The sequence below is a fragment of the Oryx dammah genome, unplaced genomic scaffold, assembly GCF_014754425.2.
Source record: "Oryx dammah isolate SB20612 unplaced genomic scaffold, SCBI_Odam_1.1 HiC_scaffold_15, whole genome shotgun sequence".
Taxonomy (NCBI): domain Eukaryota; kingdom Metazoa; phylum Chordata; class Mammalia; order Artiodactyla; family Bovidae; genus Oryx; species Oryx dammah.
Genome location: NW_024070199.1, coordinates 37,561,136 through 37,575,152, shown reverse-complemented (window position 1 = coordinate 37,575,152; position 14,017 = coordinate 37,561,136). Strand labels below are relative to the sequence as shown.

The 14,017-nt window shown below is 44.3% G+C and overlaps 1 protein-coding gene across 1 annotated transcript; it reads left to right on the top strand.

Annotated features, from left to right (window-relative positions):
- The first annotated feature begins 2,002 nt into the window (after positions 1 to 2,002).
- On the top strand, positions 2,003 to 10,015 carry LOC120874513 (pregnancy-associated glycoprotein 1-like). Its single transcript, XM_040255937.1, has 9 exons — positions 2,003 to 2,103; positions 3,178 to 3,328; positions 4,304 to 4,421; positions 4,520 to 4,638; positions 5,333 to 5,526; positions 6,443 to 6,559; positions 7,865 to 8,006; positions 8,091 to 8,183; positions 9,869 to 10,015. Exons 1-9 carry the CDS (start codon positions 2,003 to 2,005, stop codon positions 10,013 to 10,015), a joined length of 1,182 nt encoding a protein of 393 aa, XP_040111871.1.
- The last annotated feature ends 4,002 nt before the right edge of the window (positions 10,016 to 14,017 follow it).

Sequence of the window (14,017 nt, the reverse complement as noted above, 5' to 3'; positions counted from 1 at the left end):
TGTAGAGTCAGAAGTCTGAATTTTAAAGCCACTTAAAGAGTATGTCAAGGCTGTATATTGTCACCGTCCTTATTTAACTCATATGCAGAGTGCATCATGAGAAACGCTGGACTGGAAGAAACACAAGCTGGAATCAAGATTGCCAGGAGAAATATCAATAACCTCAGATATGCAGATGACACTACCCTTATGGCAGAAAGTGAAGAGGAACTAAAAAGCCTCTTGATGTAAGTGAAAGTAGAGAGTGAAAAAGTTGGCCTAAAGCTCAACATTCAGAAAACGAAGATCATGGCATCTGGTCCCATCACTTCATGGGAAATAGATGGGAAACAGTTTAAACAGTGTCAGACTTTATTTTTTTGGGCTCCAAAATCACTGCAGATGGTGACTGCAGCCATGAAATTAAAAGACACTTACTCCTTGGAAGAAAAGTTATGACCAACTTAGATAGCATATTCAAAAGCAGAGACATTACTTTGCCGATTAAGGTCCGTCTAGTCAAGGCTATGGTTTTTCCTGTGGTCATGTATGGATGTGAGAGTTGGACTATGAAGAAGGCTGAGCACCGAAGAATTGATGCTTTTGAACTGTGAGTGACTGAACTGAACTGAACTGAAGTAATGTGTTGTTACAGGTAGCTAGTCAACAACCTGATGCAATTAGATTTATTAGTCTTTGTTCTCAATTTGTTCAGTTCAGTTCAGTAGCTCAGTTGTGTCCATCTCTTTGCAACACCATAGACTGCATCATGCCAGGCTTCCCTATCCATCACTAACTCCCGGAGCTTGCTCAAGCTCATGTCCATCAACTTGGTGATGCCGTCTAACCAGCTCATCCTTTGTCTTCCACTTTTCCTCCTGCCTTCAATCTTTCCTAATATCAGGGTATTTTCCAATGAGTCATCATGTTTAGTATGCATTCAGTCCCTTTTTAAATCAATCAACATCAATTAAATTCCTCTCTGTCTCTACTGCACTCCCAACTCTAGGCCAGAAACAAAAAATTGCAGAGACTGAAGGCTGATGCCAGCACATCGCTGTGGATATTTCGTTCCCGCTTTTTTTTTTTTTTTTTGAGAGGGGGAGGGAATTAGTTGCTAACATTAAAATCAGTAGATTGTACATAAATATCCAAACTTCCGATTCTCTTGAAAACATGGCCAACTGGCCTGCTTTCCAGCATGGGTGAAGTGGAGGTAAGGCTGCTCCCAGTGGTAAGGCCTGTGCTGCCCAGATTCCAACATGGCCACCTAGTCTTAGTATCATATCTTGTGCCTCCTGGGGCCTTGAGTTTGTGATAACGAGACTGCCAACTCTCTTAAGTTAAAGACTACTTTTATCTTGATCAACTTTGACTTTGAAGCCTTTAACCCAGAACCTAGCACACAGTTCTTCCTTGTCCAGTTGTTGGAAGATATAAAACATCTTGTGGATGCATATGACATATCTTCCAATACTGAAAGTATACAATTGCAGTACTATTCTTCCCTAAATCTTTGATGCACCCTGACATCATAGGTGCTCCGATGTCTGCCATTAGACCCACTCCCTAAAGCCAGTTGTATGTCCCTGGGCTGTCCCTGAAGTCTTCAGTTTGCCATTTGACCATTTATCCTCCTAGCAATCTCCTCTTCAATGAAGACAGCAATGCATTTCTCATGAAGTGGCTAGAATGATGACATGAAACCAAGAATGTCGAGCACAGCCCCTAGTGTCCATTTTCATGATGTTCTTAGTAGTTTTTTCTCCATGTAGGCAAGGTTCTCAGTCTTCTTAGATGTCCATGCAGATCAGTTTGATTTTCCAGCCAAGCTTCAAGGAAGAGATTACAGTTCAATTCTCCATATTCTGAGAAGCCTCAAAGGCTACTCACCAAGGACACTGATGAAGGTAAAGATTTTATCGAGACCTTTGTGTTTTTTTTTCAGATCTTTTAGTGGCCTAAAGGGGAAAACTTAGGTAGGTCAGATCATATATAACTAGGGGCTCCTGGTCACCATTACATGCTCAAAATCCAAATTTCCCTGAATACTTGGAGCCAGGAAAAAAGCATGAAGTGGATTGTGCTCCTCGGGCTGGTAGCCTTCTCAGAGTGCATAGTCAAGTAAGTATGGGGACTGTAAGCCACATCATATTCCTTTCTCGGATTTTTCTTTTCATCTGATTATTCTTCCAGCCATCAGGTTTAGAAGAGAATGGAATATTTCCCTAAGAGTCTTGAAGCTCCACTCTTACTTGTTGATAAGTAACTTGCTATAGGAAATGTGGATTCCAAGATCTTGGTTGGGTTGCACAAAATTTGGGGTCCAGTCATGTCATTACCTATTGAAAATGTAACTCCTTGCAACTGTTCAGTGCACAGTCTATGAAGATGTCGATGTGGTCCTGTGGAATAGCACTTTTCTACATTTTATTCAACATGTCCTCTTTTTTCCCTGTCTACTTCAGGGTGTATATGCCTACGTCTGCATCTCTGTATCACTGTCATTTATTTCTCCATCACTTTGGAAGTCACTGGGAGTGTATTTCTCTTTGTGTTGTTTGCTTTTAATTGTTCACTTGACTCTTACTTCCTTCTCAAGCCTCTGAATTTCCCTTACTCATTCCCTATATCTTGGATTCTACTTTCAACTCTCTCTTCTCTTTCAACCTGGAGAAAGATACAGTGTTTTATATACACTGTTTTATATATGACAAGCAGTGTGACCACAGCCAATTCAGAAACCTCTTGCATTTCAAATTGCTCTCTTGTAAAAGAGGGTAATAGTCCCCCTTCTACCTCATTCCTTGAGGTTCTATGAGAAGGAATGAGTAGTATGGCAAAAGCAATGCTAATGGCTGTCATTGTTGACACTTCCTATTCATCAGGTACCTTATATCTATCACTTCACTTATCCCCAAGATATTCTATTTGGAGGGTTTGTATTGTTACATTCCACATTTTACCGAAGGGGAAACTGAGACACCACATGGTCATATGGCTTACCCAAGATTGCAGAAAAGTTCCTGTATTCAAATCTATGTCTTTGCCATGGTATATGCATAAAATTCTGATAATAATGTGCCTCATAAAAATGATTAGAAAACACACAGGGCCATTACAATAACAGTTATACCTTAACACTGAAAGCTTGTTGTAGCATCTTCTTTGTTTTCTTTGTCAAATGCTCGGTGAAAGAATACCTCTAAGGAGAGTGAAGACCATGAGAAACACCCTCAGGGGAAAAAACATGCTGAACAATTTCCTGAAGGAGCATCCTTACAGACTGTCCCAGATTTCTTTTCGTGGCTCAAATATAACTATTCACCCTCTGAGGAACATCATGGATGTGAGTGTTTTGGGAGGATGGTGCTCAACAGCGCCCCCTGGTGCTGTAGTCTAGCACTGGGGCCCATCTGGAGGTGTCAGGTGGAATGTTGTGGTTGGGGTTCCTGCAGGAGGCCGAGACACTGGAAAACAGGGACCCCAACCAGAGGAGAAGGCACTCTCCTCCTCAACTGTTTGTCTTTGTGACTGGGCCTGGCAATTACCAGGTGGCAGGTAAATATCCATTTCTGTGTCAAAGATGTGTCATTAGTTTGAGGGTGATTGTTCCTTCTGAACTAAGTGAGCCCCTCAGTTACAGATGAAGAGTGAACCATCTCTGATTAAAAGGTAGAACCAACTGCAAAGCAATTGTGAATCCCCAGGTACAGGAATTCAGTTTTCAGAGATGCAAGAAAGACAGCAGTATAAAGTTACTGAACCTGTATTCCCTTGTATGGCCATAAGAATCGCTGTGGTTACTGTTTTCAGATCAGACAAAGGGCTTATTTTGTCTTCAAAAATGCCCATGCCAGTCTGAGAGATAGGCAAAGAGTAAATACATGTCAAATGAAATGGTCACCTGTGTGGTGTTAATTGGATGTGATCTGAGTTTGGAGGGAGTGGCTGGGGTTGAACAAGAAGGACCTCCTGGAGAAGGGGGTGCTAAGGCTGGGTGGAAAGAGAGTACAGAGCTTCTCAAATGAAGGCATCAGGGCTTCCCTGGGTGTTCAGCGGTCCTAGAGGCCCAGTGGTTATGCCTCTGGGCTTCCCATGCAGGAGGTACCACTTCAACGCCTGGTCATAGAGTCAATATCCTGCATACAATGTAGCATAGCAAAAATATATCAAATGCAGATACCTCTGTGACCAAAGTCTGTGAACTGCACGACGGTTAGAAAGTGATCTCAAGAGATATGTGACACTCAGAGGGAGGCATCAGTGTGGGAATAGAGGGTAGCCATTTCTGCACTAACCCAGTCCATCCTTCTCCCTGTAGGTGGCCTACATGGGTAGCATCACCATTGGAACACCCCCTCAAGAATTCCAGGTTATCTTTGACACAGGGTCATCTGACTTGTGGGTGCCCTCTGACTTATGCACCATTCCAGCCTGTTGTGAGTACAGACACCCCGTACCCGGACCATCCTTCATTTGCCATGCCACCCTGTTTCCATCCTTGGCACCTGATGACACTCATCTCTTGTGTCTCCAGCTAAACACAGTAGGTTCAGAGATCTTCAGTCTTCTACCTTCCGGATTACCAATAAGACCTTCAGCATCACCTACGGATCTGGGAGAATGGAAGGAGTTGTTGTTCATGACACAGTTCGGGTAATAGTGTAACATATGCTGAGTCAGGAGTGGCTATGGAGTGACCACTGCTGGCAAAACAGATGCAAGACCACCTGCCAGGACCCTTCCTAGCCTAACTCCCATAGATATTGGCCATCTTATGCACAGGATCATGTGTCTGGGGAGGCAGTGCCCGTGGTGACACATGAGCAAACAGGTTAGCTCACCCAGAGAGTGGTTTGAGGTGTGGACTTGCAGCTCCTCTGCCCATGAGCAGTTCAAGGTTCATTTTGCTGGGAGCAAGAAGAGGGGAAAAAAGCACCCACTTTTATATTCACAGACTGTTCCAGGCACTTTCAGGTGATAACTGGTTTAGTTCTGCAACAACTGCACACAGCAGTTACTCTGATTAGCTCATGAGACATATGAGGAAACTGAGGTGCAGACAGCAAGGGCCTTGCTGAGGGCACACATGTGGTAAAAGGTGGAGTTAGGCTGGCTTTTCAGGACTGAAGTTGCTGTGGGGTGTTTTGGGACAGGATAAAACTGATCTGGGGACCCTGAAGGCAGTCAAGTGCTTCAGGTATCCAGAGTGGGAAACTGGGGACCTGAGAAATCAAAGGGCCTGATAAATGAGTTCTCACTCTAGAGGACCCTTGAGAGTCTAATAAACCTATGGCCTGCTTCCCCCACTTCATGTATCTGTAAATGGGAACACTTTTCTTTCCAACAGATTGGGGACCTTGTAAGCACTGACCAGCCGTTCGGTCTAAGCATTTCAGAATACGGGTTTGAGGATATAACTTTTGATGGCGTCTTGGGCTTGAACTACCCCAACATGTCCTCTTCTGGAGCAATCCCCATCTTTGACAAGCTGAAGAATGAAGGTGCCATTTCTGAGCCTGTTTTTGCCTTCTACTTGAGCAAGTAAGTCTGAGATGGACAATCCCTTTCTCCAAATTAGCTGTAAGATGATTTCAGTTGCCCAAATATTTACACAACACTTGAATAAGAAGTATCTGAGAGATAATCTAACCCAAGATAACTATGGACACAGGACCCTACCTGGCTTCATCCCTGGCTTTTATAAATAAACGTTTATTGGAACACAAGCCTACTCCTGGGCTCAAGACCAGTAAGTTGGTCTAGGGGGGTGAGTGAGGAGGAAGGCTAATGGAAGGCAACAGGAAACAAGTTCAAGGAAAAGGCATTAGGATTTGCTTATGAATTTGATAAGGAAGGAAGGAGAATGATGGTGGATATCTTTCCTTCCTCATTAGCATTTCACTGAGCCCAGGACCAGCTACCCAATTTGTAGGACCCAGTGAGAAATGAAAGTGTGGGACACAAAAGTGTGGGACCCGTTGTTCAAATATGAGGCATTTCATGAAAGGGAGAGCAGAAGTGGGGTCCCTTTTGAGTGGGGCCTTTTTGACATTAGAGGTCAGATGCCATTGGAGCCAATGCTGGGTGACTCGAACCCACACCCTTAGAACTCCCAGGCCTTGATTTTCCTGAAAAATGACAAGGTGGACAAGGGGAAAGCCAAAAACACTTCAGCACCCTGTCCTCTGAGGGTGTCTGAACACTCAGGTCGCTGGAGGTCCAGGGCGTCTTCAGAAGACATAGTGGGTGGAGTCCTGGCAAGTGCTTCAGCTTCTAACCTCCTCTGTGCCACTCATTAGCCAGTAACAGATCACAGTCTGGATCTCAATCTCTCCTAGACTCGATTTCTGCATCTGCACATGGGGACCTTACTAGGGCCTTGATGGGTGGACAAGCATAGCTCTCGGAAAGTGTTGTTACTGTCCTCCAAGGATCGCCCCATCACTTCTCTCTACAGAGACGAACGGGAGGGCAGTGTGGTGATGTTTGGTGGGGTGGATCACCGCTACTACAAGGGAGAGCTCAACTGGGTACCATTGATCCAAGCAGGTGACTGGATTGTACATGTAGACCGGTAAGCCTCTCCCTCTGAGGGTCAGCCCAAGTGATGCTCCCACTACTGTTCATGGACACAGGCAGACACACACAAATGCATTCTCAGACACACACTCACACAGACATATACACTACCCACAACAACACAGACAGACACACAGACACATGGAAACACACAAGCAGCCACATATAAACATACACAGCAACACATAAAAACATGATAGCTAGTCAGAGACACACAAGCACACACAGAGACACATCAGTTCAGTTCAGTCAACACACATAAAAGCAAACACATAAGCACATAGATACACAAACAACCCATAGGTTCTTAATCCCCAGGCCTTCTGAGCATGGCTCGGACCAGGTTCCTAAAAGGCACCAGAGAGGTGTTTGTAGCTGGGAGAATGCTGCACCCACTGCCCTTTGAGGTGGGGAGCATGGTTAGAGGATTCTACTGTGTGGTGAGTAGAGGATCAGGGAGAATTTCTCCAGCCTGAACAGAGTTATGATAAGATGAGCGAATGTCCAGGGCTACCTAGGACATAGGAAGTTCTCAGTACAGATAACGTCATTTTGAAAACAGGAACAGTCCTGAGAAAATGCAGAAAACTGGTCTTTTTAGGGAGCAGCTACCCAGCTGTGAAGAAAGATTGGCTGCAGTCTTAAGACGTGAAAGCAACTATAAAAAAGACACACCAAGTTCTTGGGCACACAGTGGGGCAGGGGCTATTACAGAGAATCAGGAAGGTGGGATACAGCAGTGACCTGAGGACAAGAGGCATAATTGATAGGATTCTGTGTCATACCCTCAGACAAAAGCTGACATGTCCTTTGGAGTTTCTGTGGGCTAGTCATGTATTTCCTTGCCAGGGTCTCAGGGTCTGAGCTGGTTGTAGGAGCAGTGCTGGTAGACACCCTCTCCCAGAGGAGTCCCTCTCTCCCCCTACTATGAGAATCTGCTGCCCCTGCGAATCTCTATCTTCACTCTGTGTGCAACCTGTTATTTGTTCCCCATCAGATACAGCTCTATGGAGATTTCTTATTGTTTTCTCAGTCTTCATTCATTCATTGAACAGACAAGCATTGGGTATCCACTGTGTGCCAGGCACTTGAGGGAGTCAAGGTACAAAAGATCCTGTCAAGGTACAAAAGATCCTGGTGTATTCATACTGTATTCAAGAATGTCAAGAAAGGTGCTGTGTCAAGAGCAAAGGAAAAGAGGCCAAGAGACAAAGAGCTGTTTAGGAGACAGTCAGGAAGGGGACAACTCTGGGGAGACTCAGAGTGACCTTGATGCTCACTTTCTTCCTTTGTCTCTCAGCATCTCCATGAGAAGAAAGGTTATTGCTTGCTCTGGTGGCTGCGAGGCCGTTGTTGACACCAGGGTATCAGTGATCAAAGGCCCAAGAACACTGGTCGATAACATACGGGAGCTCATCGGCGCCACGCCATGGGGTTCCAAGGTGAAGGGTCATGCCCAGGGTCACTCCCAGTCTCCACACACAACAAGGATCTCCAGGGACAACCTCTCACCCTCTCTCTAACAGCACTACGTTTCATGTTTTGTGGACCTGCCCTCTATTATCTTCACCATCAATGGTATCAACTACCAAGTGCCAGCTCGAGCCTACATCCTCAAGGTGAGGGGAAAATACTGAGGGTTGGTTCTCAAACTGGAGCATGCAGGAACCCTTAGGCTGCTGCTGGGAGGAGGGCGCCCTCTGGAGGCCATGTCACACCATTGCAGATGCTGCTGAGCTGTGTGGCTGGGCCAGTGCCTCCCGCAAAACCAATCATTTGAAAGTAAAGGGCCGTGTGGGACACTGATCTTCCTGAAATAAATGTGGAGAGGCCACACCATATGGCATGCTGGGAGTCAGGGAGAGGGGAACACTAAGGTCCTCAGTCCTCAAAGAACTTCAATTCAATCTGAACCTGTAGGTGCATGAACATGGAATTCAGCACTAGCAGTCCCTGAAATAGGCCATGTTACAAGGAGAATGGCGGGGATAGTCCCAGTGTGATGTTCCAGCATAAGTTAACAGTTTCCCTTCCCTTCTCACAGTTTTCCTGGTTTGGATGATAAATTACATGGTCAGCCTAGTTTTCGGCTGCATCTTTCCCTTGCTCCAGCCAGGTGTCTCCTTTGTGAGTTGCAGTACCCGACCCCTCTGTGGGGAGGTTGGATGCTAATATGAATAAAGGGTGCACAGTGACTGCTCAGCCCCTGCAGTGGGTGGAGGCTTCATGTCAGATCCAGTGGGAGTTAAGAGCAGGCTAATGGGCTCAAAGAAGGCTCTGAGGAAAAGAGGGAATTTCAGGAATTCTAAAACCACAAACTCATTGAGCCTTATGGAGGGTTACTTGTTTCTAGGCAAAACTGCATGGGATTCCATGCAAATGGCTTCTCAAGGTGGTCTTCACTGGGGCACAGGGGACTTACTAGGGGTGATGAGGGTACAGACTGACCAGTGGGGATAGGGAATCAGAGTACATTACCCAACCAAGCCTGGAGTGGACAAAAAGGGTGACTGTGGGCTGAAGGAGGCTTAACAGTGTTCCTAAGTCTTCAAGAAAGTGTTGTGGGCACTGCTGTATTTAATATTGATAACCAATAATGAGTTACTGTGTAGCACAGGGAAATCTGCTCAGTTATATGACAGCCTGGATGGGAGGGGTGTCTTTGGGACCAGGATACTTGGATACATATGGTTGAGTCCCTTTACTGTCCACCTGAAATTCAGATTATTGTTAATCAGCTATACTGAAATACAAAATAAAGTTTTTTAATAAAGTATGGATTGTGGGGTTGCTGGAGGAGAACCAGCATTCTCTGAAGAGAAAATAAGGAGCAGGAGTCAGAAGATAAGAAACAGGGAATGAGGAGAGCTATGGACACACTTGTTCCTTTCAAAAAAATTATATTGAAGTGTGGCTAATCTTCAGTGTTGCATTAAGTTCTGTTGCACAGCAATGTGACTCAGTTATACACATTAAAAAATATATATTTTCTTATTGTTTTTCATGTGATTTATCACTGAATATTGAATATAGTTCATTAGGCTCTACAGTAAGACTTTGCTGTTTTTCATTCCTCTGTTTCCCCACTCCCAGTCCTCCCCTTCCCCACACCCTTCCTCATGGCAACCACACGTCTTGGCCCTCTTTGGTTTTGGATGAACTCTCATAGCCCCTGCTAATGAGAAAACCCCTTGATATTTACCAAAAGAGGGAAATAAAACAAAGTATTGTGCTGGGTCTGGATATTGGGGGGAGTCACTGGTAAGGGCTCATGCTGACTGGTGTGTCTCTCTGACTCCCCCAGGATTATAGAGGCTGCTATTTCATCTTTGAAGAGATCACTGTGAGTCCACCTACAGAGACCTGGATCCTGGGTGACATCTTCCTGAGGCTGTATTTCTCGGTCTTTGATAGAGGAAATGACAGGATTGGCCTGGCAAGGGCAGTGTAAATACTTGGAGTTGTTCAGGAATCAGTAAGGCTGCTCCTAATACACACTTACTCACATCTTGGGCACTCCTGCCCAGGAGACACCCTATTCTCAATAAAGAATAAAGGGTTTCACTCTTAATTGTACTGAAACAAATGGTTGCCTCTGTTTGTGTCTGGGGTGAAGGATCTAGAACCAAGTCTGAATCAAAATTGGGAGGTGCCCTACTCCACTGGCTTCAAGGAAAAGGGAGACTCATTGAAATGATTCTGGGAATCCAGGACACAAGAACCAGAGCAAATACAAAGATCTCAGTGACTGGACCCAAGAAATCGGAAGTCATCAGTTCTCTCTTTCTCACCCTCGGTATTTCCCTTCCCTCTTCTTTGATGGTCTTAGCCTGACAACTTTTTTCCTTAAGGCTTCTACACCTAGTGAGGGAGTCCAAGCTACCTATCCTAGGGTTTTATATCCTGAAGGCATCTCCTAGTAAGGAAAGAAGCTTGGAGCCATTAGAGTTCAAGGGTGTTCCCTGAATGATTCACCTCAGTTCACATGTACAGCCCTAGATCAACCAACCTGGCAGGGCCATGGGGTCCTATGATTGGCTTTACATGGTCATTGGCCCAGACTCAGCAGCACACATGATTGTCAACTTCCTCCAGAACTACATGACTGAAGCTGGGGAGAGGCAGCCCCAAGGATAGCGACTGGCAGATGGTCTAGGCCATGGAAGAGTTTGTGATGACCCACCAACTCCACCATATCCTCATTCATAGGAACTATAAGGGGTAATGAAATAGACTCTCTTCATCCTATCTCAGATTATCTTATTGCTGGACTTCTCCTCCCGGGCTTTTTGAGTGAGGTACTTCATGCAGAGCTGGTTCCCTTCTGTTCCAACACCCCAGTCACCAGATCTCTGCCACATATGCCTGCTCTTTCCTTTCCAGGCCTACTTGGTAAGTGGTGGTCCCAGTGGATCGCTGAGCCATTCTCCTCCTCCAGGGCCAAGAATGCCCCTTCCTTTGCCTCCAATGCTGCTGGGGAGAATGCAACACATGTATCAGGGGACCCAGGCTACACAGAGCCTTCAGCCTTTCTGGGCTTCATCCTGGGGTGGCGCTACAAACTATTTGCTTGGAGCTGCCATTGTTAGGCACTTTTGCAGTGGAAGCATCCATTCTTTCCTCCTGGAGTCCCTCAGTAGATGCCTCAGCTAAGACAGCATGGGTCAAAGGTTGATTTCCTTTCAGATTGACTGGTTTGATCTCCTTGTTGTGTAAGGGACTCTCAAGAATCTTCTCAAGCACCACAGTTCAAAAGCTCACTTCTTTGGCATTCATCCTTTTGTATGGTCCAGATCTCACATCTGTACATGATTATTGGAAAAATCATAGCTTTGACACTACAGACCTTTGTAGAAAAGTGAGAATCTACTTTTTAATACACTGTACAGGTTTTTCATCAAAGAAGGCAATGCAAGCCACTCCAGTACTCTTGCCTAGAAAATCCCATGGATGGAGGAGTCTGGTAGGCTGCAGTCCATGGGGTCGCTATGAGTCAGACGCGACTGAGTGACTTCACTTTCACTTTTCACTTTCACACCATGGTGAGAGAAATGGCAACCCACTCCAGTGTTCTTGCATGGAGAATCCCAGGGACGGCAGAGCCTGGTGGGCTGCTGTCTATGAGGTGGCACAGAGTTGGACATGACTGAAGAAACTTAGCAGCAGCAGCAGCAGCAGCAGCACAGGTTTTTCATAGTATTTCTTCCTTCCAAGGAGCAAGTGTCTTTTAATTTTGTGGCTGCAGTCAAGGTCCATAGTAATTTTGATGTCCAAGAAAGTAAAATTTTCCACTGTTTCCACTTTTCCATCATCTATATGCCATGAAGTGGTGGGACTGGATGCTGTGAATGTTGAGTATCTTTTTGTGAATAGTTTTGTGAATGTTGAGTTTTAAGCCAGCTTTTTTCATCTCCTCTCCTTATTAATTGGTCTTTAGTTCTTTACTTTCTGCTATTAGGGTGGTGTCATCTTCATATCTGTGGATATTGATATTTCTCCCAGCAATCTTGATTCCATCTTGGGATTTATGCAGTCCAGCATATTGAATGATCTTTCCTATGTACAAGTTCAATAACCAGAGTAACAATGTATACCTTGTCATGCTCCTTTCCCAATTTTAAATCTTTAGTTGTTCCATGTCTGATTCTAACTGCCACTTTTTCACCTACATACAGACTTTCAGGAGATAGGTAAGGTGATCTGCTACTCCCATCCTCTTAAGAATTTTCTGCAGTTTGTTGTGGTCCACACAGTGAAAGGCTTTATCATAGTCAGTGAAGCAGATGCAGATGATTTACTGGAATCCCCTTGCTTTTTCTATGGTCCAATGGATGTTGGCAATTTGATCCCTGATTCCTTGAACCAGTTTGTACATCTGGAAGTTCTCAGTTCATGTATTGTAAAGCTTAGCTTGAAGGATTTTGAGCATTATCTTGCTAGTAAGTGAGATGAGAACAATTGCATGATAGGTTGAACATTCTTTGGAATTGCCTTTCTTTTGGATTGGAATGAAAACTGACCTTTTCCAGCACTGTGGCAATTGCTGAGTTTTCCAAATTTGGTGCCATATTGAATGCAGCACTGTTACAGACTCATTCTTTACGATGTTTTAAACAGCTCAGCTGGAATTCCATCACCTCCACTAGCTTTGCTTGTAGTGATGCTTCCTGAGGCCCACTTGACTTCATGCTCTAGTATATCTGGCTCTACATAAGTGACCCCAACATCAACTCTATCTGGGTCATTATGACCATTTTTGTACAGTTCTTCTGTGCATCCTTATTACCTCTTCTTAATCTCATCTGCTTTTGTTACGTCTTTGAGTTTTCTGTCCTTTATTGTGCCCATCTTTCCATTAAGTATTCCTATGTTATCTCCAATTTTCCTGAATAGTATAGATCTATACTATTTACAATTGATTATTTTCTTCTAATTCTTGCACTTTTCACCTACTAGGACTTTCTTATCTCTCCTTGCTATTCTCTGGAAGTCATTTATTGAGTATATCTTTCCCTTTCTTGTTTGTATTCACTTCTCTTATTTTCTCAGCTGTTTTCAAGGCTTCCTCAGCAACCACTTTGCCTTCTCACATTTGTTTTTCTTGGGGATGGTTTTGGTCACCACTTCCGGTACTATGTTACAAACCTCCATCCATAGTTCTTCAGGCTACCAGACCTAATCCCTTGAATCTATTTTCATCTCCACTGTATAATCATAAGGGATTTGATTTAGGTCATAGCTTAATGGTCTAGTGGTTTTCCTTACTTTCTTCAACTGAAGCCTGAATATTGATTGTTTCTGCCTAAGCAATAGTGCCAGATTACTACCCACCACTCCCAGTGGGTATGGAACAACAACAAAAACCAAAAAAAAAAAAAAAAAACACAACAATTTGAGGACTATACAGTGGAAGTGAGAAATAGATTTAAGGGGCTAGATCTGATAGACAGAGTGCCTGATGAACTATGGATGGAAGTTTGTGACCTTGTATAGGAGACAGGGATCAAGATCATCCCCATGGAAAAGAAATGGAAAAAACCAAAATGACTGTCTGAGGAGACCTTACAAATACCTGTGAAAAGAAGAAAAGTGAAAAGCAAAGGAGAAAAGGAAAGATATAAGCATCTGAATGCAGAGTTCCAAAGAATAGCAGGGAGAGATAAGAAAGTCTTCCTCAGTGATCAATGCAAATAATACAGGAAAACAACAGAGTAGGAAAGACTAGAGATCTCTTCAAGAAAGTTAGAGATACCACGGGAACATTTCATGCAAAGATGGGCTTGATAAAGGACAGAGAGTATGGACCTAACAGAAGCAGAAAATATTAAGAAGAGGTGGCAAGAATACACAGAAGAACTGTACAAAAAAAGAGCTCCACAACCCTGATAAATAGGTGGTGTGATCACTCAACTAAGGCCAGACATCCTGGAATGTGAAGTCAAGTGGGCCTTAG